Source organism: Protopterus annectens, chromosome 8.part0, assembly GCF_019279795.1.
Source record: "Protopterus annectens isolate FY-2018-M chromosome 8.part0, PAN1.0, whole genome shotgun sequence".
Taxonomy (NCBI): Eukaryota; Metazoa; Chordata; order Ceratodontiformes; family Protopteridae; genus Protopterus; species Protopterus annectens.
In genome coordinates, this window is record NC_056741.1 from 1,490,433,636 (window position 1) to 1,490,460,022 (window position 26,387).

Sequence of the window (26,387 nt, forward strand, 5' to 3'; positions counted from 1 at the left end):
TTCATAAAGAAACCCTGTCTTGGTGAAAAATGATGAAAGGTTCCACTGCCATTAATGCCTGTAACTCTGAGACTCTTTGTGCTGAGGTTATTGCCAGAAGCAGAGCAGTTTTCCATGAGACATATTTTAATTCTGCTGAATTTGCTGGTTCAAAAGGAGGCAAAGTTAGTTTTTCCAAGACAAAATTGAGGTCCAAAGTTGGTGTTGGTGCTCTCCGGGGCAGTCTTATGTTTTTAGCCCCTCTGAGGTACTGTTTTAGCAATGGATGAGAGAAAATAGGAGGATCTGTGTTGTAATGAGCCGAGATGGCAGAGGCGTGGATCTTATTGGATGAAAAGGATAGGCCTTTGTCCAGCATCTCAGTTAAGTACTGTAATATCTGAGGAATATTTAGGACAAGAGGATCAAAGTTTTGAGACTGGTTCCAGGCACAGAATTGTTTCCACTTTTCTGAATAGGACCTTCCTGGTGCTAGGCCTCCTGGCCTCAAAAATGACATCCATAACAGCTTTAGAGAGAGATGTAGTCTGCTTGACTAAGGAATTTGCCATGCAGCCAGGTTTAAGGTTTTGAGCTGGCTGTGCAGGATCTGATTGTTTTGTTGAGCCAGAAGATGCGGAATATGAAAATCTCAGGAGTCTGCCGACTGGCATTTGCGAACTGCTTTTGCTTCGGGCACCGCGCGGCAAGAAAGACTGAAGAAAATGGCATCGGCTGCATTTTATATACCCCTGGCACACTGACGTCAGGGAAGAAGCGACAGCAACCGACGCCGGACCAAGACTTTGGAACTCTGGCCGACTGCGGGACCGCCTGACGGCAGGATAACCCAAGTGTAATGACTGATATCAGGTTTATTCGATACACTCTAGCGCCTCGGCTACAGTAAGCCTTCAAGGAGTAACACCAAACACACCCAATACATCTTTTATAATCCCAGCAGGTAACCCAAGTGTAATGACTGCAGCAGTGAAACACGATGAACATCAGGCTTTATGGTCATGCAAGGTGCCATATCAAAACAAACACTGATCGTGGCAGTCTTTATAGGGAATCTGTCTCCCACACTGGCATTTACCTTTCCTGGATGACATGAAACCCAACAAGCAACAAAAAGAAAAATATAAGTAAAAAGGAACCCCAACAGGGTATGTATCTGCAATGGTTCGGTGAAACCAGCAACAGAATGTTGATGTTCAGACTGATGATCAAGAGATGGTATTCAGATTGGCGGCAAAGAAGTTTTGAGGATGGTATATTTGAACCTCACCTTTATACCCTACACTATTCAAGGAGCATACGCGTGATGTACAGGGTACCTTCCTTAAAGCAACTAAAAGTCTTTGTTATACTGGCTGGACGTTGAGCCACCCTTGGCAGGGGATCTGTAGTGTAATGAATACTGCAACAGTGACATGAAGGACATCTACAAGTTCCAATAATTAGTCCAACAGGTTCCTCCAGAAGATTTTGGGAAGGGGATGAACTGGGGGGGAGGGGGTTGGAGGAAGAATGAAAATAGCCAACACAGATGCCTAGTTATGGCAAGTACATAACTTTTACATCTGTTGCTGCCCTTTTAATTCTTCCTCAACAAATAGGACAGTGTCCCCAGCTATGTTAATCTTGGGTGGACCTCATGGTAGGGTATTCCAGAGAACTGCTGAGCCAAAAGCAACTCTGCTTCTGGATATTAGATCCAGTTTTGAATGAGTAACAAAGGTATGAGCACTGGACCATGTTGCTGTTGTGCAAATGTCATCAACAGAAGTTCTTGACCAAAAAGCAGATGAAGTGGCCATGGATCTAGCTGAGTGGGCTTTAGGAGGTCTTGGAAGAGAAATGCCTCATTGAGAATAGGACCAAGAAATGCAATCAGTAACCTATTTAGCTAATGTAACTTTAGAAACTGGATAACCCAGTTGATTTGATGAGAAGTACACATAGTTGATCTGACTGTGTAGATAAAAACATAATTCCCTGTGTACATCCAGGAGATGTAGCATGTATTCTCCTTTGTTTGAAAAGATTGGAAAGAAAACTGATAAATAAATGGATTGATTAATGTTTGATTCAGGGTTGTCAGATTCAGAAGCCACTTTAGGTAAAAAAAAAAGATTTGTTCATAACGTAACCCTGTCTTTATGGAAAACAATGAAGGGAGTTTGCCCAGAGCTCAGAAATTCAAAGTGATAACTGCTGGAAAGACTATTCTCCATGACAAGAATTTTAGATACATTTTTGCTTAAAGGGTTTTTGAATCAAACCTTGAAGCCACCACAGTCAGATCCCAGGGAGGTGAAGGATCTTTTATGGGAGGTCTAAAGACAAAAATCCCTTTCAGAAAGGCTTTACATAATTTGGAAGAAGCCAAACAAGTTTTATCTTCTATATGAAAATTTGAAATGGCTGGCAATTCGCTTTAATCATAGAAAAACTATCTCCTTCTTTAAAAAGAACAGCCAGAAATTCAAGAACAGCAAAAACCGGGGCAGAAATGGGGTCAACATTATTTTTCAATCCCCAGAGGGAAAATCTCTTCCATTTGTTCTTGCAAACTTTCTTGACGGAGTTGTTTTGTGAGGATAATAAAATGGTATGTACTGGTGAAGAAAGCCTGGGCTGTCTGGGAATTATTAGAACTGGAGAAAGCATGTTGTTAGTTTGATGGCTGGAATACTGGGATGACTCATCCCTGAGGGGTGTGAGAGGAGATCTGGAGTTGGGTCCAGTATCCAGGGACGATAACGAAGCGAAGACCAAAGGAAGGGGGACCACACCTGTTGAAGCCAGTAAGGGGCAATGAGGATGATGAAGCTCTTCAACCACATTGCTTTCTGTAGGAATTTGGGAATCAAAGGAAGTGGAGGATAAGTGTAAAGGAGACTGGATGGCCAAATGAGGACAATAGCATCTCTCAGTGACTCCCCTAAGGGGGGAACAGAGCAAAGCACCTGTTGCACTTGCTGTTGTGGGGGAACACAAAGAGGTCGCAGCAAGGTTGGTCACAATGACAGAAAATTTCCTCCGCCACTGACTGCTTGAGAGACCACTTGTGAGGCATCAGAATGGACCTGCTTAATTTGTCCACTAGTATGTTGTTTTCTCCGGAATGTGTGTTGCAACTAGAAAGCTATTAGTGGAGATCAACCATTGCAATACTCTCATAGCCTCATGGCAGAGAGGGTAAGACTGGGTTCCCCCTTGTTTGTTGATGTACCAAACTATAGACATGCCAGTCTGAATTATAATAGTTCCTAGAAGAAGAGCATCTTGGAATGCCCGCAACACTAAGAGGACTGCTCTCATTTCCAGGACACTGATATGCGAATTGGTCTCTTGAGGATCCATGTGCCTTGGACCATCCTTCCCAAGTAATCCCACCCCCCCGCCCCAATTAGGAGGTGTCTGTAGTCATTGTGGCCAATGGGGGCAGCAGAACAAAAGGTCGACCTAGATAAATGTCATTCAACTGGATCTATCAATGGATGTGGTGTTTGCAAGTTGGTGTAAGCTTGATGGGAAAGGATAGGTGTTGCTGAAGAATAGACCATTGAACACAGTCCACTGAAGAGCACGCATACAGTAACATGCTAAAGGACGTAGTACTATTGCTGTTGCCAGAGACCCCAGCACTCGAAGAATGAACTGGCCAGAGTGGACAGATGGGAAAGAATCTGATTAACCTGAACTCTGAGTGTGTCTATGTGATAAGTTGGTAAGGATGCAAACTGCACTGGTGCGTTCAGATTAGCACTAATAAACTTCAGGCTCTGTGCTGGTGTCAGATTCAATTTGGTGTAATTGACTGTTATTCCCAATGAGTGACAATTCTGGAGAAAACTGTCCCTGAATTGTTGAAGGAGATGCATGGAGGGTTGCTGAGGAATCAGTCATCTAAATATGGAAATACCAGGAATCCTTTTGCGTCTCAAGTGAGCTACCACCACTGCCATACATTTGGTGAACACACTGGGGGCTGTAGTGAGTCCAAAGGGCAGGTGTCAATTAGTAATGACTGGCTCCCAGCTGAAAGCATAAATACCTTCAGAAGCACTTGTTTATTTTGACATGATAGTACGTATACTGAAGATCTATACATCACATCCAATCATCCTTGTGAAGAAACTGCAGGATGAACTGGAAAGTGACCATTTGGAACTTTGACTTTTTCACACAAAGATTCAATTTGCTCAGATCCAAAACTGGTCTCAGATCCCCTGTCTTTTTGGGTAAGTTCTGAATCCTATTTGGTCTAGTGGGACATCCTGGATGACTCTTGTCTAGCTGCTTTTGAATTTCTTGTGTTGCTACCTTCCTCTCACTGTGTGGAACATCTGGAAATTTCTTTCTTTTGTAGCCTGGGGATGGAAAATGGTATAGAGTAGCCCCTTGATATTATTTTTAGTACCCAGGAATCTTTAGTTATAGTAGCCCAGGCATCTGGGTGCAAGGAGAATTGTTCCCCATCTGCCTCCAGAGATGGGAAGTCAGGGAGCACTTAAGGAGTGCTGAAAGGGTCTGTGGGAAAAGGAATAGTGGAAGCCCTGATTTTGTGGGCTTCCTCTGCCTCTGGGGCAACTCCTACTGTTAGAACTGCCTACTCTGCCACTGATGGAGTTGTCCCCACTCGAATCTTGGAAAGGTACTGGAGATTTGCAGAACCACATTTTCTTACCGCCTCTCTGATTTCTAGAAAAGGTTTGTTGAAAGGTACCCAAGACACAGATGGGCCAGAACAAAAAGCTTTTAAAAATACTGATTCCTCTGGAGAGGGATTATTGGAAGACCAACCAGCTTTATGCCTGAGGATCTCTAATATGTCTCCAAAGGAGACATCATCCTGTGGTGATCTGGGTGACCCTTTTACTTCTTCAGAATCAGTATCCTCAGTGAAATATTCCAATGGGGAATCTATGTGCCTCTTCTTGCATGTTCTCTTCCAATGGATCTCCTCTGTGGGATGTTCAGGGGAGAGATCAGAAGAGAGAGGAAGTTTCTCTATGGGAACTGACTAGAAGCTCGTTGGAACTGGCTGTCCCTGCTGTGGAACAGGCCCGATGGACTCAGAGCTCGGAACTGAAGAGGCAACTGAGAGTGGATCCAAGGGGTGATAGACTGGATCTCTAGAAAGATAAAGGGCCCTTTCCATGACCTCAAAAGCAAACGGACTCTGAGAAGCCATGGCTACCCGCACCACAGCAGAAACTTCAGGTAAGGGTAGATCACGACTCCTACTGCATTTGTGCCTGGAGGAGGAAACCAGACCTGAACTGTCCAGTGGCAACGCCCCAAGGGGCAGGGATGGATCTGATAACAGTGGAGTAGATCCCAGCCCCACGGATCTGATGCTGACGCTTTGGCTCCACGACCAATTCTGATCCGATGGTACAGGTGAGGAAATGGTCCAGGATGCAGTCCAAGAAGTGATTCTCTTTGGAGCCAGCTCTGGACAACTCAGAGTTGTCAAATTTTGGGGCTTCAAAATCGAAGGAAAGATCAGAGTAGGAGACAGCATTGTGTGACTAGTGGGTGGAAGACTCACGGACTCAATAAGGGATAGAGCTGGAATGACCCCCATCTGCATCTGAGAAACTTTTGACATCATCTTATCCACACCTGCTTCTGAAAGACTTCCCGAGGACCTGGAGGATGTGGTGGACTGAGGCCTCAAATGCTTTTCTGGGAGTCTGCAGAAAGGGAGAGAGCAGAGTAAGAGAATGGATCCAGGATGAATTCTGAACAAAAAGTTCTTTGAATGTGTGAAGAACCAGGTTTTGGATCCAAAGGCTTGGGATCCGAAACTGGAGCTGTGGGACTGGCTGAAATTACAACTGGATCGAAACTTTATGAACAGACTGTTTCAGTTCTGTAGAACAATCTTTCAGGTCAGAGGACATCAGATCAGATGATTTTGAAATTTTTGTAGGTGGTTCCAAAGAAGTCCTATGGGACTTCGGTGGGGACTGTTTCTATGCTCCAAAAAAGCAAAGGAGCAGATTTTGAAGTTTTTCTGGGGGTTTGAGCCCCGGAAGAAGGTGTTGATTAAGGAGGGAAAAGACCTTTCAAATTAAGTTTGCTGTGTCTGTCAGCTAACGTCCTGAAGTTCAACGCATCACAAATACTACAAAAGACTCCAGACGGGCGGCTCTGAAACAATATACGCACTCCTTGTGGGCATCCGAGCTAGGGATTTTATGCCCACAAGAAGTGCATTTTTTGAATCCTGTTGGCTTGTTAGCCATGACAGGGGAGTAGGTATCAACAGTCCTACAGTAAAAAACGTACCCACAAAAGGGAAACAGAGACCTTTTTTTTTGTTAGAAAGGGAGGAGAAAAAGAAAGACAAGAAAACATTACCAGCAATGGTAATAAAGAATTACCGTGATGAGAGGGTATGAAAGAGAAATGCCAACTATGGTGATAAGAAAATACCGTAATAAAATAGTAAGGAGTCTGATTTTGAAAAGAAACCCAAAAGCTAGGAGGGAGGTGTTAACTATAAAGGAGAAAAATGTAAGTGAATAAAGATAAACATACTTATGACGCAATTACAATAAATGCTGGAGTGAAGGACCCTATGTCTCAGCATGATGGTGGCAAATGAGATCTGGATGAGTGCATTATGGGTAGAGGGAAGAACTCAAAAGATGGATCCGAAATCGAAAGTATGCATTTAATTTGAATCTGTGGATAGAATTCGTAACCCATTCTTTGAGGAAGAATGAAAAGGACATTGGATTGTTATAATAAGTTTATGCTGTTTGAAAACGGTCTACTATTTTGTATCATGACAACTGTTTCTTTATACCTGCTTGTTAATTGTTTTGTATATATGTCTATTCACAATTAAAGTATTTTTCAGTTTTAGTATATATTGCTCTGGGTTGAAAATGAAAATAGTTCATTACTAGTGCTCTCCCCAGATAACAAATAATAAAAAATATTGATAAAATTAAAAAAATCCTTTTTAATAAGACAAAACTTTAACCGTAGCACCTGCATATAATGTATGCAAGATTACTGTTCAATTCCTGCCTTATGCTAATCCTCATTCCTCCTCCAAAACATTCTTTTGTAAGTACTATTGCCACAATTTTCATTTTTTTATGTAATTTACTCCTAATCTTTCCTAAAGATCCCACTTCCTGTTCTTTTATCTCTGGTACAGTCTTCACTACTTCAAGCAGCTGGTATATTTTTGATTTCTATTTTCTAGTAATTGCTTTTTTGGAAGCCATCAGAATTAAACTTAACAAGACCTTATTATATCCATGCAATTCAGATCATGTATCCCACTTCAAAAAATGTTCCTTAGTTGCACTCATTTGCTTGCCCAGTATTCCTGACAGAGTACTCTGTAGGGGATATTTAAAGTCTGCCAGCTCATTACACTCCCAAAACATATGCTGCAATTACTTCTTTCTTCTCCATCACACCACCAACATGTACTATCTACCTGAAGAAAAATTCCTTGGAGTTTGATTGGGGTATAAAAATATCTATGCAAACAACTTCTGGCAAAAATCCTAAATCTTCTAGATTTTGCTGCATATCTAGAAGCCGTACATGTCACCTCTGTTTCTTTATGAACTGCATATCCAATCTCTCTTCCCAATCTTTTCTGACCTCTTCTGATTCCTATAGTTATCATGCAATACCATATATACCCTACTAATTACATTTTTCAACAGCAGCTTCTGTTCTAGATTCAATTAAAAACTCAACCAGAGCAGATCTTTTATTCAGGTTCCCATACCTCTTTGCCTAAACTCAGTTATCAACCTCTGATAGGGAAGGGGATCACTAACCTGCAATCCAAATGCCTTCTTGGCCTCTTCCTATCCTATTACCTTTCTTTCTGTAATTATTTGTTCCCAATAACTTGGTTCCTTTGTCATCTTCCTCCAGTAAATTCCAGACACCTTGTCTGTTCTCTGTACCCCTAACTGCAGTCATCCCTATTTGCAAAATCTCTTTTGTCCATTCCAGTGTCGGCTTAACTATATCACAGTATACTTTCTGCTACTTTTTGAATATAATATTCTGTATGACTATTATCCTCCTTAACGATCTGCGTCCAAAATCACTTTCTTTCCTTATTTCTTGAATTACCCTTCTGCTTCATCACCATCCCTTTCCATTTTGAATTACAACTTTCTGCTCATGTTATGTAAAAGAGCCTTAAATGTGCAGCTCTAAAATAGCCCTTCAAATCAGGTAATCTTGTACTACTGGAAGGATCAACTTATCCCACTTGCTTCTTGCCCTTTCCACTCCTAAGTAAAATCCTTCAACTCTTTAGTAATTAATATCCACAACTTCTCCTTTGGATGATAAAATTATGCCCAACCTGTGTATAAAATTAAATGGAATAAAAAACATTTTTACTGCTTGTATCATGCTATCCATATCCATAAGCAAGATCTTCCATTTTCTGTTCTTGTATTAACTTTTGTTTAGTTTCTTCCTACATATCCTTAACTGCCATAACTAAACCCCTTTTAATCCATGCTCCTAAATATTTCATTTTTTCATGTCTCCATAAATATGGGTATTTTTGGAACAATTCATGTCTATAGCTATAGCCTTTGTTTTACCTTCATTAATTTTATAACACAAAAAAAAATCTGGATAGGTTTCAGAATATTCCACAACACTGAGCTGTCCTTTCCTGGTTCCATCAGGTACAAAATAATATCTGCAAATAAAGCCAGCTTTTCTTGAACACCTTACCCAATTATATCCTTGAATTTCTGAGTTTTTTTTTTGCCAGTGGTTTTAAATATAATGCAAACAACAAAGGGGAAAGAGGATATCTGCCTGGTTCCTCTGTTCAGACACAACTTATCCAAGAGGAACCCTCAACTTTAATTTTTGCCTTATTACTGTATCAGGAAATGCAAATGCTTCCATTGCCCTACTTATAAAATCTCAGCTTACTCTGTCGAATGCTTTTTCTGCATCAAGACCGACCAATACCAGCAGTATTTTCTTACATTCTGCTTCCCTCTGGATCATCACTGTTCTGTTAATGTTATCAAATGTTTGCCTCCCCTCCACAAAACCACAATTGTCCAAATCTATCAATTTTGGCATCACCTTTGTCATTCTTTTAGCCATTACAGACGTAAACACTATAATCATGGTATAAAACTGAAATGGAGCTATATGAAGCTGGATGAGATGGGCTTTACCGTCTTTGTATTAAAGCCACCACTGCTTTTTTTTTCCAGGATGCTGCTGTCCCCCCCCCTTTTGAACTATTGTTAAAACCCTGCAGATCTTTATCACTTTCTTCCCTCCTAGCTTCCAAACTTGAATACCATCTATTCCTGGAGACTTTCCTGCATATTGGTTATACATCACCATTTTTATCTCATTTCCTCTTATCTTAATTGTTAGGTGTTGACCCACCTCTAACTTTGGGATATTTAAGTATTCCACCAAATAAAAAATGCGGAAACAGCGATCCAAATAAAACCAAATACACCAAAACAAACACTGCAGTCAGTAGGATGAAGGGCCAAAAGAAGGCTTCTTTGAAACGATTTATTATTCACATGTAAAATCACCACAAATCTCTACAAAAACACGACTGAGCGCTTTCATCTCCCTATCAGGGACTTCATCAGAATATTTAAGTAGTCCATAAATATTTCCACTTGTGGTTTTTCTTGATTTTCCCACTTCTTTGCTTTATACAAACGGTCATAAAATTTCCAAAATATCTCTTAATACCTCTACAAGATCTTTGGTTATTTTTCTTGTTATTGGTTCCCTAAGTTTTGCAGCAACCTTTTCTACTTTCTGCTGCCTAAGTTGTCTCAGAAGTTTTTGTGCCCTGGAGTGATTATCAAAAATCACTTGCTTAATGTCAATCTTTTCTAAACTCAGGCACCTTAACCAGGTACTCCCTTATTTTCTCTTCAGCACTCTGCAATTGCGCCTCTTCTTGTTCTGTGAGATTCCCCTTATTTTGTAAAACTTTCTCACTCTCTCTAAACAATTTGTATTACTTCTTAACCAGATCTCTTTTTCGTTTTATTTCTACCCTGTTTTTAAACTATACTTTCATTTTATCCCACTCACTAGCTATAACTTCTGGAATGCTATCTACTGGATAATATCCACTATCCCATTCCTTAAAATTCCTCTGTTTCTAACAGGTATGTAGGGAAGTGCCAGTATCTCATCTCTTATTCATTACTCTGCAAAGTCTGCATTTTTTATCTTAGTAATTACTGGCGCATGTTCTGAAATAGTTACGGGATGTGATCAAAGTTCTCAGTTAAATGGACATATTCCTGTGAAATATTATTCTTGTGAGGTCTGGCCAAGTTACTGTTACCCATGGGGAACTGCATGTTAATTCTAAGTTCCTGCTATTGAATTCATGTTTTTCATGCCAAATATTTTCATAAATGTCTTCAGAAATCTACCCTGTTTTGGTTATATTTTATTCTCTAGGCCCCCAGATACATCCCCATTGCTGCAAAGCAAATACTAATCCCACGTAAAAGTAATATTCACAGCTAAAAGCTGGTTTCTCCCAAATGTTTGAGGTCCAAAATAAGATTTTTAGGTGGAATATAACCATGTGGCAGTGTAATCCTCATCACTTTCTAGTAGCCCCTTACTATTTATTACAAATCTGTCATTACAATCACTTTTTCCCTCATATATCACTACTGGCACTCCCACAACAATTAAGGGCTCCTCTTTTCATTTGTCCCTGATATTCTGCAGAATATCCACCCTGAAATCCTTTCTTTAGAATTTCACATGTCCAATTCTTTCCTAATGTATTTCCTGTAGCACTGATATTTGCACTCAGCATTTATTAATATAATTATTTTTCCCTTTTATCTATACCTTTCAAACCTTTCAGATTCCAAAATATTATGGAAAAAGTTGCCATAACGTTAAGAAGTCACTATTCTGAACTATTATATACGTGGCAGCTTTTTTTAAATGTCTGTTTCCAGCTTTTGTGATACATCTACCCATTAATGTTTGGCAGGTTAATCCAAGACTTTTTGTTTTAAGAAAAACCTTCAAAAAAAAAAAACACACCAGAACACCCCTAAACCTGGTAACTTAATAAAACACATATAGCTATGTACATCTTCAAATAATGAAGTTTTACCCTCCTGACAGGAGCACTTGTGCTAAACAGCTGCTAACACAGGCCCAAATTAACCTGAAACTGAGGTTATCCATGGTAAGACACATTATTGCCTGTGCTTCTACTTACACTAATATGTCTGTTTTTCCCACCCATGTGAAAACTACTTGCATAGTTTCAGAAATCATTAACCTTTAGTCTTGAAGAAACACAAATTTTGTTTTCTACTGCCCTATTATCAGCTTGCCTCCATGAAAAATTAAGAGAAAAAAGTAGTCCCTCCGTTGCAGCTTGAAAGACAAGTTGTAACATTTACTGCTAAAGGAAAACCTTTCATCATATTCAGTGTTCTCATGTTTACTTCTTCCCACTAAACTTTATTAGATTAAGCCAAGGGTCTTAACCCAGATGTTCACCTATTCAAAAATAATAGAAAAATATTAGCTCTACATATGTTATGATCTGTGTACTTTTACACCCCATCCCCCACCACAACAGGCCAATATTACAGACTATTAATTTAAGCATGCTTTTGTCTAGCTTTTGCTCTCTCTTCGCACTGTAATGTCTACATTTCTTAATACCAACAGAGAAGAGTAAGAAGAAAAAAAAATAGAAGTTATGTTCTTACCATAACGTTCCATGTTAGTTGTCTTCTTCTCGCCTTCTTTCTTGCTGGATGGGTTCGGAGCCGACCTCGGCTCCACTCTAAAAGCTTCGAGAGTTGGTTCCACCGCCCCCGGCTGCCCCTATATCCCACAATGCTAGGCGTGAATTACCTCAGATCTCGTTTGTGAGCTAGGCCCAGCTAAAAATACAACCAGAATTACTGGAAAGATAGTCCACCTCTATAAACAAAGGGAAAGAGGAAGGTGACCTAAAGCCTGGTCCAGGAAAATTATGCACCGGAGCATATAGCTATAGCAAAGAGATGGTAGAAAGAGAGGTCATAATCAAACTCCTCCAGGTCTGTCCAGGCCAGGGGAAGGAGGGAGGTGGACGCAGAAATGAGAAGAAGACAACTAACATGGAACGTTATGGTAAGAACATAACTTCTATATGTTAAGTTGTCTATCTCGCCTTCATTCTTGCTGGATGGGACAGCGTCCTAGCACCTTGTCGGGTGGCCTAACGGAACAGACTCTTGAGAACAGTGGAACCAAAGTTAGCTCTATGCCTAGAAGCTAAATCCAACTTATAATGTGAAATGAAAGTGTGAGGAGTAGCCCAAGTAGCCGCTGCACAAATGGTGTCAATAGGCAGTCTGTCTTGGAAGGCTATAGAAGTAGCCAAAGCTCTGCTGGAGTGGGCCTTAGGTTTGTTAGGCAGCTTTTGGTGTCTAATTTCATAAACAATTGAAATCAGAGATGTTAGCCATCTAGATAGCGATACCTTGGAAACAGAAAGTCCCTTTCTGCCTTCTGCATAAGAGACAAACAGCTGGTCAGTTTTTCTGAATTGTTTGGTCCTATCCAAATAGTACCTTAACTGACGATGAACATCTAGCCAATGCAGTTTTTGTTCAGACCTATTAGAATATTCTGGAAAGAACACAGGAAGGGCAATGCTTTGATTTAGGTTGGAAGCAGAGGCTACCTTAGGTAAAAAGGACGGGTTGGTTCGTAAGGATACCCTGTCTTTGTGGAACAACAGATATGGTGATCGACAGCTGAGTGCCTGAAGTTCTGAAACTCTTCTAGCTGAAGTAACAGCTACCAGAAAGAGAGTTTTCCATGATAGCAATTTTAAAGAACAGGAAGCTGCAGGTTCGAAAGGGGGAAGAATCAAAGAACTGAGAACTAAATTAAGGTCCCAAGGAGGAGGAGGATTTCTTATAGGAGGTCTGAGTAGAAAAACTCCCTTCAAAAAGGCTTTACAAAGCTTGTGGGACATTATGGCAGACTCTGAAATGCCCACATGAAAGTTAGATATAGCTGCCAATTGAACTTTGAGAGTAGAAGGAGATGAACCTGCATGAAAGAGTTCAGCTAGAAAATCAAGAACCATATGGATGGGAGCAGTGAAAGGATCTAAGTCCCTTCCTTGAGCCCAATAGGCGAAACGTTTCCACTTACTCAGATAAATCTTTCGAGTGGAAGATTTATGGGAAGCTATCAAAATATCTCGAACAGAGTGAGATATTTGAGGAAGCCTGGCTAAGGTTGGAACTGGAGGAACCAAGCAGAGAGGTTCAGAAGGGAGGAGCGATGTAACTGACCCGACTGATGGATCAAAAGATCTGGAACTAGGTCCAGATGCCAAGGTTGCTCCAACAGAAAATGATGCAGAAAGGGGAACCAAACCTGTCGAGGCCAGTAAGGAGCAATGAGGATCAATGAGGCCTTCTGAGCGATAGCTTTCTGTATCACTTGAGAGATTAGTGGGAAGGAGGAAATGCATACAGAAGTCCCGGGCCAAATTTGGACTAGAGCGTCTCTGCTGGGCTGGCCTGGTAACGGGAATAGGGTGAAATAATCTCTGCACTTGCTGTTTTGGGGAGTAGCAAAAAGATCGCAGCAAGGCTGACCCCACTTGAGAAAAATTTCTCTCACAACAGAGTCTTTCAGAGACCAGTCGTGAGGCATGAGGATAGCTCTGCTCAACTTGTCCGCAATTAGATTGGACTACCGGGGGATGAGCGATGCTATCAGAAACCGCTGAGAAGAAATCGCCCATTGCCACAGTCTGAGTGCTTCGACATAGGGGATAGGACCTGGTTCCGCCTTGTTTGTTGATATACCACACTACAGACATATTGTCCGTCTGGATTGCTATTGTTCCCAAGGGAAGAGAGTCTTGAAGGGCTTGCAACGCTAAAAGCACTGCTCTCATCTCTAGAACATTTATGTGCAAGTGGCATTCGTTTGGTTGCCATGTGCCCTGGACAGTCCTGCCCTGATAATGCCCCCCCCACCCGATCAGGGAGGCGTCCGTTGTCAGAGTAGCAACCGGAGGAAGGAACAAAGGGTCTTCCCAAGAAGAGCTGAGGGGAAGACATCCACCACAGAAGATGATTCTTGCATGTTTGCGTAATCATAATGGTGTGGGACATCGGAAGTTGCTGGTATGACCATTGTGTGAAGAGCATCCATTGAAGGATTCTCATGTGGAATCTGGCTAATGGAAGCAGAGGTATGGCAGCCATAATCCCTAATACTTTCAGAACTAACCTGGCTTTGACTCTGCTGCTGCTGAAGAGGCGAGACCAGTTTGTGTATGTCTGTTATTCTCTGATCTGTTAGTCTCGCAGACATGTTGACTGTGTCTAGATTTGCCTATGAAGGTAATAGTGCGACAAGGTGACAAAACAGACTTTTCGAATTTATTGATATGCCTAAATTTTGACAAATGCGAAAGGTGTAGTCCCTGGCCATTAGAAGAAGATGCTTGGTGGGAGCTGTGAGGAGCCAGTCGTCCAAATATGGAAACACCTGGAATCCTTGACATCTCAGGTGAGAAGCTACCACTGCCATGCATTTGGTAAACACCGGGGCAGTGGTGAGACCAAAGGGCAGGGCCCTGAATTGAAAATGACTGGTTCCCAGCCTGAAGCGGAGGAATCTTCTGGAGCGTCTGTTCATTTTTATGTGATAGTACGCATCCTGAAGGTCTATAGAGCACATCCAGTTTTCCTTTCCCAATAGGGGAAGGATGGACTGTAGCGTGACCATCCGAAATCTTGTTTTCTTGATCGACTTGTTCAAGATACTGAGATCCAAAATTGGTCTCCAGTCCCCTGTTTTCTTTGGAACTAAAAAGAACCTGGAGTAGATTCCGGATCCTTGCTGGTCTGCTGGAACTGGCTGAATTGCTCTTTTTGCAAGCAGCTTTGAAATTTCCAAAGCTGCAAGATCCCTTTGAGCGGGTGGAACATCTGGAAGGGATTCTTTTGATTGGTTTGGAATCTGAGCGAAGGGAATGGAATAGCCTTCGAAATGATGGACTGTACCCACTTGTCTTGAGTCAGGGATAGCCAGGCTTCTGGGTACAGTGACAATCTTCCCCCGACTGCCTCCGAAGGTGGACAGTTGGGCAACACCTCAGGGATGCTGAAAGGGCTTATCGGAAAAGGTTTCTCGATTGCCCTGGTTCTGGACCCCTCTGCCTCTGGGGCGTCTACCATTATTGTTCCCTCCTCTGCCTCTGGAGGGAACCGACTCTGTCGTCAGGCAAATTCCCTTGTGACTGTTTTGAACCACATTTTCCCACTTTTCTGGCCTTTGGGGTAAGGTCTAGAAGGAGTAGAAAACGGACTCGACGGCAGACAGAGTTTTGCCATCCGTCTCGCACCTAGTCAAGGTTTCTTTCACTTGAGGACCAAAGAGATGATCCATCAAGCGGGAATTAGTGAAAGACGCTTTTAAAGGGGTCCGAAATTGCATAGTCGCATCCAGGCATGCCGGCGTAAGGCGACACCTGTCCCTCGGCTCTACTCGCTCCATCAGCCGCATATGAAAGGAGGCATGGAGGAGTTAGCTATCAATTCAGGGTAGTCAGCTGGGTGTTCATTTTGTCCTGAAAATCTGCAGCTGTAGGATCCTTCAACATCTCACTCGCTTCCTTGATCAAGTCTCTCTGGAGACGGGTGAAATGGCATAGGTAGTTCAGCGAACGCATTGCAAAGGTCGCTGACGAAAACATCCGCTTCCCATACCTGTCCATAGACCTAGATTCTTTGTTAGGGGGATGAACAGGCACTGAAGGATCAGCTAGTTCCTTCTTGGTGGCAGCAGCTACCACCATAGCATCCACAGTAACACCTTTGGTTAGAAATTGTTTGTCAGTTGGTGCTGTTATAAATTTAGAAGGTCTCCTGGGGGTAGGGTCCACTGAGTCAGGAGCCGTCCAGGCTTTCTTTGCCACCACCTGCATGAGGGGATCAAGGGAGACACCCAGGAGGTGGAAGGGCGAGAGCCAAGCGCCTCAAGATACACAGATTCATCCTCCGAAGGGTTAAGGGCTGGCCAATTTCCCCTCTGTTTCAGGATCTCTAGAATGTCCGCAAAGGAGACATCTTCAGAAGGGGAACGGGGAACCCTCGAATCCTCTAAATCTGTGTCAGAGGTGACAGACTCAGGTGAGTCTATGTGCTTCCTCTTACACTTTCTCTTCCTAGGGGCTCCCTGCCAATTCAGGGAGGCCTCGAAGAGGATGAGATCCCCACAGGGGATTCTTGAGGAGCTGGCTCTCTGCGGTCTGGGATGAGGGAGTGAGTAGACATAACCTGAGGCACTGAAGAGGGAGGGGCGGACGGAGCCGACTATGGAGTTGAACAAGGTTCAAACACACTCCGCATGACCTCGAATGCACCCCTGTCAGGCAGAGCCAGAGGTACCCGCTCCGAGAAGCTGAGAACCTCCCTTGGCACCGACAGAGATGGCTCCGAGGCCGATGTCGGAGCCGAACTCACCAGCGCCGAAGCACCGAGAGGGAGTGGGTCGGACAAGGGTCCGATGCCACTCACCCCCTCGGAGCCGACGAGGGAAGTCCGGCGCCGAGATTCCTCAAAAGAAGAAATCGGAGCCGACGACGGAGCCGAAGACAAATGTATCGGCTCCGACGCTAACACAGTCTCGGTTCCGAGACGCCCTGGCTCCGAGCTCAAAGGAGTCGGAGGAGGAATATTTAGGGGGATAGGTTGAGGCATCGACTGACGAGTCGGGCTCTGAAGCATTTGGGCCAGTGCCTCGGACTTTAGAAGTCGACTCACTACCCTCTGGAGGTCATGATCCGAGAGCCTCGATGACCTGGAGGAGTGAGATCTGTGGCTCCGTTCAGACAGCAAGGGAGACGCTGGAGCCAAATGAACGGAGCCAAGGGATGGTGACCTCGACCTCTTTCTAGATGTCGGCTCCGATGGTCTGATCGGAGCCGACCCAGAAATCTCCAATACCTCGGCTCCAGCCAGAGCCGAGGGAACCACAGAAGCTGCAGTGAAGGACTCATCGGCTCCAGCCGGAGCCGATGCAGTAGCAGACTTCGAAGCCTTAGGCCTCGACTCAGAAGCTGGAGTCGAAGTCTTAGAAGCCTTGGAAGGTTTTCCCGAGGTAGCAGATAGGGAACCTTCAGGCTTAAGCAAACCCCTTAGTATGAGTTTGTTTTTCCTTTCCTGCAGGACTCTAGGGCTGAAGCCATGGCATACAGCACAAGAGTCCTGCAGGTGTAAAGGTCCCAGGCAGTACACACAAGAAGTGTGATCGTCTGTCAGAGACATTTTCTGACAGCATGAGTCACACTTCTTGAAGCCTGAGACCTTTGAATCCTTGGACATTTTCAAGGAACCGAAGTGTAACCACACACAAAAAACACACACACACAGATTACACTGTCAGAAAAAATTAAGTTAAGTTACTTTAAATCAAAAGTTCTAAAAGTTATAGGTATAAACCCTTACCAAAAACACATACACGCACTGTAAGGGATGGAAGGGCCCGAAGGCCTAGGGAAAGAACTTATTAGTTCTTGAAGAAGGGGCTGAATAAGGGTAGAAAGGATAAAATATCCACTACACTAAAGGTAAAAAAGGGAAAAAACTAAGCTAAAGGAAGTTTAGACAGTTATTAAACTAATCTAATTAAAACTGACCTGGAGCCGGTAGAAAAACACCTTGATCGCTGTAGCGGCAAACGAGATCTGAGGTAATTCACGCCTAGCATTGTGGGATATAGGGGCAGCCTCGAGCCGGTGGAACCAACTCTCGAGCTTTTAGAGTGGCCGAGTCGGAGCCGAGGTCGGCTCCGAACCCATCCAGCAAGAATGAAGGCGAGATAGACAACTTAACATCATCTGTTTAATTACTTTATTACATACAAGAACAAAAATACTTTATTATAAAATATGCAATTTATATTGTGAAAAGTTTCACAGAAGTACTGTTAAGAAAATAAATAATTTTACTTACAGTTACCATTTTCCTCCTTCTTCTCTTCCCCTCAGTATCCTTCCAAATATTAGTGACATGAATTAAGACAAATGCTTTTCTGTTTCCCAAAAGTTTAACAAAAGTCTACTCTTTCCATATATTCGTATACAGTTGTATTTCACAAATGTGACTGATTCTTTATAGTCTCACATTTATTCAGTACTTTCTGTGTTGCTGTTCTTATTTTATTTATTTATTTTTATTTATTATTATTATTTTACATTTGTTGACCGGGCTAGTCTAACTGGATATATGTCTATTTTCAGTAGAGGCCCGGGGAGAAAAGCTCCAAGCATGAACAGTGACAAAGTTAACAATATATAAAAAGACATGTAAAATCACAATACAGAGGCAGCATTGGTCAAAAGAAAAATTATAATAATAAAATTGTAAACTATAAAAAATATACTAAAAAAATATACTAAACACAATAGCAGGTATGAGCAAGACCCAATTAAGAGAGAAAGGTCCTTATATTTTATTCTCTTACTATGAAGAAAAGAGTAGTAACTAGATTTGGAGGCATAGGTTAGAGGAGTAGGGAAAGGGGTAAGAGCAGGAAGGGAAAGAGATATCAGTCTGGGTTAGCACATGGACAAAGCCAATGAGTTATAAGATGTTCTTTAAGATGTTTTTTAAATAGAGAAGTAGAAGCAAGGGTTGATATTTCAGAAGGAAGCCGATTCCAGTTTTTACCTGCTGTGTTTGAGAAAAGTGAGTCACCAGCTTTGTTGTTAGATTTAGTCGAGGAGACAAGGAGCTTATTAGCAGAGCGTAGTGTAGCAAGATTTTTATATGGTGTAATCAGATTAGTGAGGATGTTCTTTACCTCTCAACTCCAGATTCTGGTCTGATTCCACAATACTTCTGGTCAACTCTTGTGCTTCTCTCTGTCTCTCAAGCATTTTTCTGTGAAACCATAGAAAAGTTTCACTGGCAAAATCTCTTTGTGTGCGTTATTATCAGAAGAATGAGAAGCTGAGTCCCCTTTCTGCTTATTGGCTCATTTTTGTTGGACAAATATATGCATTTTCTCCTTAACCTGTTCTGAATAAAAAAAAAAATGACTGATCCTCCAGGGAAAAAAATTTGAAGACAGCTGGATACAGTAGCTTAAATCTCACACCGCCCTTGACATGCGCTGAATACTGGTGTACAGTAAATAATAATTTTCGACAATCACTCTACTGTCTCCAACTTTTAATGTTAATCCTTCTGCCACTGTTTGTCAGGATAAACTCTTTCTGCTGGTACGTTTGCAACTTTACTAATAAAGGTCTTGGCTTCTTTCTCATGGCCAGATTTGGAGGATATACACAGTGTGCTCTTTCAATTAACAGTTCCTGCTATGGAATACCAGCGTCCAACTGCTTATTTGTGCCATCATAAAATTAATACAGTCTGTTCCTTCTAGTTTCTTTGGTACAGAAGAAAATCTCAGATTTTGCCTATGTGTTCTGTCACCTAATTCGACCATTTTTTTAAACAGGTCTTCTTGAACAGTCTTGTACACAGGCAGCTTTTTCTTTATTTCGATTTCTGATTTTTGCAGTTTTATCAACTCATCTAAATATCTGTTTAAAGTTTCTTCCATTTATTCCAGCTTTTTGTTATTTGACTTGTTATACTCAGCTGTGAGCACAACTGACTTATTTTTACTTTAGATTACTGGAAGCCATGTCTTGCAGTTAAAGTGCTTTTACTGAACAGCTGCAGGATTCTTCCCAGTCAGTGTTTTCTCTTCACCTTTTCTGGTAGATTTTTTTTTCAGGCTCATTTAGTTGTTTCTTTACAGGCATCCAGGCAATGTACTTACTAGCCAGTAACTGAATTTTACTCAAGCTGAGAATATCACTGGCTATTTCTCAGTTTTTGTTTTCACACTGGGAGAAATTAAGTTAAGCTGTTGCTCAGTGTGCAGCCATCTTGAAAGTCTCCCTGCAATGCAAATCTGTTGAAAAGATTTACCACACTGTACCATGCTCTTTTAAGATATATTAGTTAAAATGTTATCTTTCATCTCTTAAAAATTAAAATGTTTTTCTGTATAATTGTAATATTTCCAAGATTGCAGGTTTGTCTCAAGAAGTCTGTAAATATAAGATCTTGTTATGATTCACTGGGTTCTTCCTTATTGGCATAAGTCTACAACTAAAACGCCTTTCACTTTCAGAAATACAGTGGTGGCTGGACACTTGACTGTTTTTTTCCCCCCACTAACCACTCATTTAATTTATGAGATGCATGCAATTAATTTCCAAGTTTCATTAACTTTTAAGGGATTTTTATGATAATTTTGAGTGCAGGCTATAAATGAAAGCAAACACGGTAAATAATGAGACACAACCTCAGGATGCTGTCACTTCCTAGTGCACCACTCTCAAGTATAAAATGAAAGCAAATAAACACAGTGAATGATGAAACACAACGTCAGGTTAATGTCACTTCCTATGGAATGTAGTACTACCTTCAATCTCGTAAGAGGTCCTGCAGCTCAAGATAATGACCATGACCAATTGAAGTTAAGAGGTAGTGAGTACACAGTCAGTCAATTAGGGGTAAAGGACACTATTGTTTTCTCTCTTTCCTTTGGCAAACACACACTAGTGCACAGATCTGTTTTCCTTCCTTCATGGTCTATTTTCTTACATATTGACAGTCTCTCACTGGGGGACTAGCACCTACTATGTCAATGAAAAATCATCTAGGGTTCATGACAGCTGTGCTCATAAGTACATACTTTTGTGTGTGTGTGTGTGTATATATATATATATATATATATATATATGTGTGTGTGTGTGTGTGTGTGTGTATATATATATATATATATATATATATATATATATATATATATATATAGATATATATATATATATGTGTGTGTGTGTGTGTGTGTGTGTATACATACTCATAATTATGACTGGATGACAATACAAATGAGCAACAGACAAAGGAGAGAAATAAAGAGTGAATGCACAAATGAGTGACAAAGTGCAAATCACAAAACAGTGAAAACTTATCTCCCACTATCAGTAGACCCCAGTTACAAAACCCAAATCACACCATCTGAATTGCTGCACTATTAGGGAATGGGTTTTTAGTAATGTAATATAAGGGGTTGGAGTTAGGGTTAGCACGCGACTAAAGGTGGGCTGGGGTGGCTTCAAGGATGGACTTTGATGTTATCTTCTCATGCCAAGAGAAAACAACTCTGAAGAACTAGGTGTCCTCATCAGCAGGCTATGTAGAATACTGAAATAAAATGATGGAATGTGAATTGCTTCTGACTCGCACTAAAGGAAGATACCAAAGGATTTTTTTTGTGTGTGTATTTGTCCACATACACACACATGCATAAATTCCCAAAGTGAAGTAAACAAATCATGACCCTCTAAGTATGCTGCTGCTATCTGTGAAGCTAATGTCTGATGATGTAATGGGAGCTGAATGGAGTACCGTGCACCTCTTTTCTGTCAGCAATATCACTTACATATTGGTTCCAGAGGTGAACTGTGGTCATCAATCCTGGCCCTAAATGACTTTTCATTGATGATAGATAAGAAATGCATCAGATAAGTTACCACAAATGGATCAGGCCTTCAGACTGGGCTGCAACTGGTTAACTATGGACTCAGACCATGCCGTGACACTCTCTCATCCCTCCCCAAATTACAGAGCAACTCATTCTGTTAAAGAGATTTGGTTAATGAAAAATATTTAGGTAAAAAGACACAAAAATAAAACAGAACCTGAAGAAGGGCATATTATCCAAGCTCAAAATAGGGGATGATGATTAACCACATCATAACACAACACAACAACTGGCAGCAATACCATGTCTGTTAATGCAAGTACTCTCATGATAATCCAATCAGAACTTCCCAGCAAATTTCAGTAGAAGTCAATTGGGTATATTTTTTTTAAGTTAGCTAAATCTTAAGAATTTACTCACCTGTCCACTAACTCTTGTAAACTGGCTTGTAGTACAATCATTAGCTCTTTAAATTTCATCCACTTTGGTACGTACAGTGGAACCTCCTCCTGGTATGTCTTATTTTTGTTCTCTTCAGCCAGTGGAGTAAAGATTTGTGGTCCTTCCTCTACCATAATTTTGCAGAGAGAATAAATCCGGTCACCGTCTTCCGTAGAAATATCCTAAATTAAAGAAATAAAAAAATTATAGTAAGTGTACAGACCACCACACTGTCACAATAACCTTGTGTCTAGTATATTTGTCTACAACGTTAAATATCTCTAATAAGCACCACTAGTGTTTGGGGAAGTGGGTGAAAGGACAGTACAAGACAAGCATCTACAAACAAGAACTGCACCCTTGCAACAGTCAAGGCTCTAAAGCTAAAGACTGAGCAGTACAATAATGTAAGGTCAACAGTTATTAAAAGGCACACATTTTCAAGAGAGTTGGGCAGTTCTTCCTACCTTCTTACTGGCAGAAGATATAGAACCACAAAGTATACCTTTATTCGCATTATAACATTTGGATTACCCTCTAATATGTGAAAAAAAGCACTTCCCATTAGCAGGATAAGGACAAAGGTACCAGACATCCTACACCTTTGACTCTCAGGGCAGGTCATTCCCAGATTAGACCCTGATTCAAGCAGGCAGTAAGTGCAGCCCGTTACCTAAACTCAGAGATGTCTGAGCTAAGAAGTAAGGACTGGGATATTGCGACAACTGGTTGTGTAAATCAGGCAATGAACCTGGCGGAAGGAAGGATGTGCTGGCTGCAACAGTAAAGTCAAAATACAGTTGTCACATAATTGTGCAATGCACTAAGACTGTGACACAGATCATAATTCCAGATTTTCATGCACTCAAATCAGAAGGTTATTCCTCAATGCACAGTCTACAACATGCTCTAAGTAAAATTTTACTCAAATTCCAAGAATCTTTCGCTCGACAGAACTGATGGAGAGACATTAGAGCTGACCCTCTCCACTACAGTTCCTGACAGCTGGGAAGAGAGACTGACACAACATAAAAAAGTCATACAACAGAACATACCACCTAAAAATGTGGACAGAGGTTCACATGCTTTGGATATCAGGCTATGGAATAAAAAAAGAAGTTATGTTCTTACCATAACGTTCCATCTGTGTTGCTGATCTTCATTCATTCATTACTAATGGGTGTTGGCTCCGTCCTTGGAACTGAACTGGCTGCGATAGCAAGCCCGCACCAGCCAAAAACCTCTCAAGCTAAGCTTTTACCCATAGTGCCCCTCTCCATATTACCTCAGATCGAGTTTGCCCGTAAGGAAAGGAAAGGACAGAGTACAGAGAAAAAAGCAGAGGCTTATTCTGAGCAATTTCCTCATCGTAGGATAGGACCATATCCGAACCCCCAAGAGTCTTACAGAGGGGGATGGTGGGTGGGTTGTAATAAATGAATGAAGATCAACAACAAATATGGAACCTTATGGTAAGAACATAACTTCTTTATCTGATGTTGTTAATCTTTATTCATTCTTTACTGGTGGGACAGAGTCCCTAGCTACCTTGTTTCCTGGGTGGCCTATGGAAGAATATTCCTGAGTACCACTAAACCAAAGGAGGCTCTCCCCCTGGAGATCATATCCAATCTGTAATGCATGTTAAAGGTATGAGAAGAAGCCCATGTTACTGCTGCACAAATGTCATCCATGGAAACCCTTGCATGAAAAGCAACAGAAGTTGCTCCTTCCCAGAACACTGCTACATCCTAGGGGGGGACTGGAACTCTATTCAAGACCCAAATATAGATAGAACAAACAAAAAAACTAAATTCAACTCACAGGCCACTACTGCCCTTTTCGAAATCAAAAATGATTTTAGACTTAGCGACCCACACCTCATTACCGTCCCTCACACAAATAGTAAAGGTTTTACCTTCTTTTCACAATGTCATAAAACTTGGTCCAGACTGGATTTCTTCTTAGTCTCGGACACCCTATTACAATTTAAACTTTCACTAGACACAGAACCCAGATCTCTATCGGATCACTCGAAAATCACCCTTACAATAGATTGGGCACATTGCAACTCACGACATAACAATAATAGACTCTGGCACTTGAACCCTAACTTATTAGAAAAACAAGATATTAGAAAAGAAATTGACTTCTTACTGGACCAATGCATTTTAGCTATTGTAGATAACACCTTTCCGTTCGATATAACTTGGGCTACCACACCAAGGTATTAATTAAAGGGATGTTAATCAATAAATACGCTTTCTATAAGAAAAATATTTTCACCAAAGAAAAAAGTATTAAGGATGAAATATCTAAACTTGAGCTTAGGCTGCAGCAGTCTTATTCCGTGGAGGTAGAGAACTCCATTAATCAACTTCAAGCTAAATTACTAGTACTACAAGCAGAAAACCTATCATTTCAAGAAATAAAAAACCTAGCCAATTACTCACAGTGGGCCCAACTCCCCTCTAGATTCTTGGCAAGACTGTTGAATCAACATAAACCTAATCCACATATCTCAGAACTTATTTTTCAGCAAAACAGTTACTCTAACTCACAAGATATAGTTAAGGTCTTCGAGAGAATATATGAAGAAGTGTACAACCCTACCCCCAAAACATTCAATGAACAGGAACTACTTTTATTTATTAATGAACTAAACTTCCCCAGGCTAGAGGTACAACAAACTTCTCTATCAGCTGAACTTACACAAGTGGACATCAAAACTATAATTAATAACCTCAAAAATAATAAGGCGCTGGGTCCTGATGGTTTCTCAGCCGAGTTCTACAAATGCTTTAGTTCTAAGATGTCGATCATACTACATCACCTATATAATCACATAATACAAGAGGGTATATCTCTGACCCGCACCTAAATGCATCCAGAACCATATTAATACCTAAACCAAACAAGGACACGACCAACCCTAATAATTACAGGCCCATTTCTATTATTAATTTGGATATGAGAATTATGGAAGCAATTTTGGCTAATAGAACGAAGACTATAATTACAAACATTATTTCCCCAGAACAATCAGGGTTTATCAATCAGAGACAAACAGTTGATCAAACTCTAACTCTTGAAGCAATGATATCTTTATCCCTAAAGAAACAAACACCTATCTACACCTTAGCTACAGACGCTTCTAAAGCAGTTGATAGAATCAATAAGTCATTTCTGACCTTGATTCTGCAAAAATTTAACTTTCCTACACAGTTTATTCACTATATAAACACTTTACACAACAGAGCATATACCACTCTACAAATTAATAAACTTAACTCCAAAAAAATAAATATTAACAATGGGATTAGACAAGGCTGCCCCCTATCACCTTTCCTATTCAACCTATATATTGAGCCCTTATTCTTACTAATAAAACAAAGAACATTTCATAATATACCCCTCCTTTTTAACACTGAAATTTCTCTATCAGCGTACGCAGACGACTTAAATATATATTATTCTCTTCCCAACACGGATCTTTACAAAATCAATAATTCAATAGAAATATTTTCAAAGTTCGTGAACTATAAGGTAAACTTGGATAAGACAACAATATTCCCGATTAATAACTACGCTCAATTCCCAACTGCAGGTACTATACCTAATATTAAAGTCAGTGACCACATACAATACCTAGGAATAGCATTCTATACCGATGCACATAATTACTATCAGGACAATGTGATTAAAACATGGAACACCATGCAAAAAGACTTGGTAAGATGGACACAATTGAAACTCCCCCTTCTCTCTAGAGTAGGCATCATTAAAATGAATATCCTCCCCAGAATACTTTTTATATTTAACGCAACCAATACACTGATCCACAATAAAGTCTTCAATAACATCCAATCAACCTTCTCAAAATTCGTCTGGCATCCAAGACCCAGCAGGATAAGTTATCAAAAACTTATATATCCAAAGGACAAAGGTGGGGTGGGCTTGCCTGACTTTAAACTGTATTACGAAATTACCAAAGGTAGTAGACTAATTAATATTGCAAATTACAGGGAACAAATCAATATGTGGTACCCAGCCTGGTTGAAATTATATCATAACTATGTTAAAACATTACAATTTAATCCCAAGGCCCTCCCATTTCTAAAGGGAATATCCAGAAAAAGATACAAAATACAAAACGACATATGGGAACAAATTAAAATAACATAAAATCTCTTCAAATCACTAAATCTACTAACTGCTTTTTATACTTTCCAACCTTTACACCTTAACCCCAATATTCAACTAAATGAAAAGATGATTGACCTGAATTCATACCCACTATTGAAAGAAAAGACAGTTTTAGACATTTATCTGCTTAGGCAGGAATCTATAACTAATATTAGAAA

At 40.8% G+C, this 26,387-nt stretch overlaps 1 protein-coding gene across 1 annotated transcript in view; it reads right to left on the reverse strand.

Moving 5' to 3' along the window:
- ZW10 (zw10 kinetochore protein) overlaps nt 1–26,387 on the reverse strand; it is a 727,093-nt gene that overhangs the window by 53,220 nt on the left and 647,486 nt on the right. Inside the window, exon 15 of the mRNA XM_044081067.1 lies at nt 22,003–22,205. Coding sequence (XP_043937002.1) covers nt 22,003–22,205 — 203 coding nt within the window. The remainder of the gene's footprint in view (nt 1–22,002; nt 22,206–26,387) is intronic.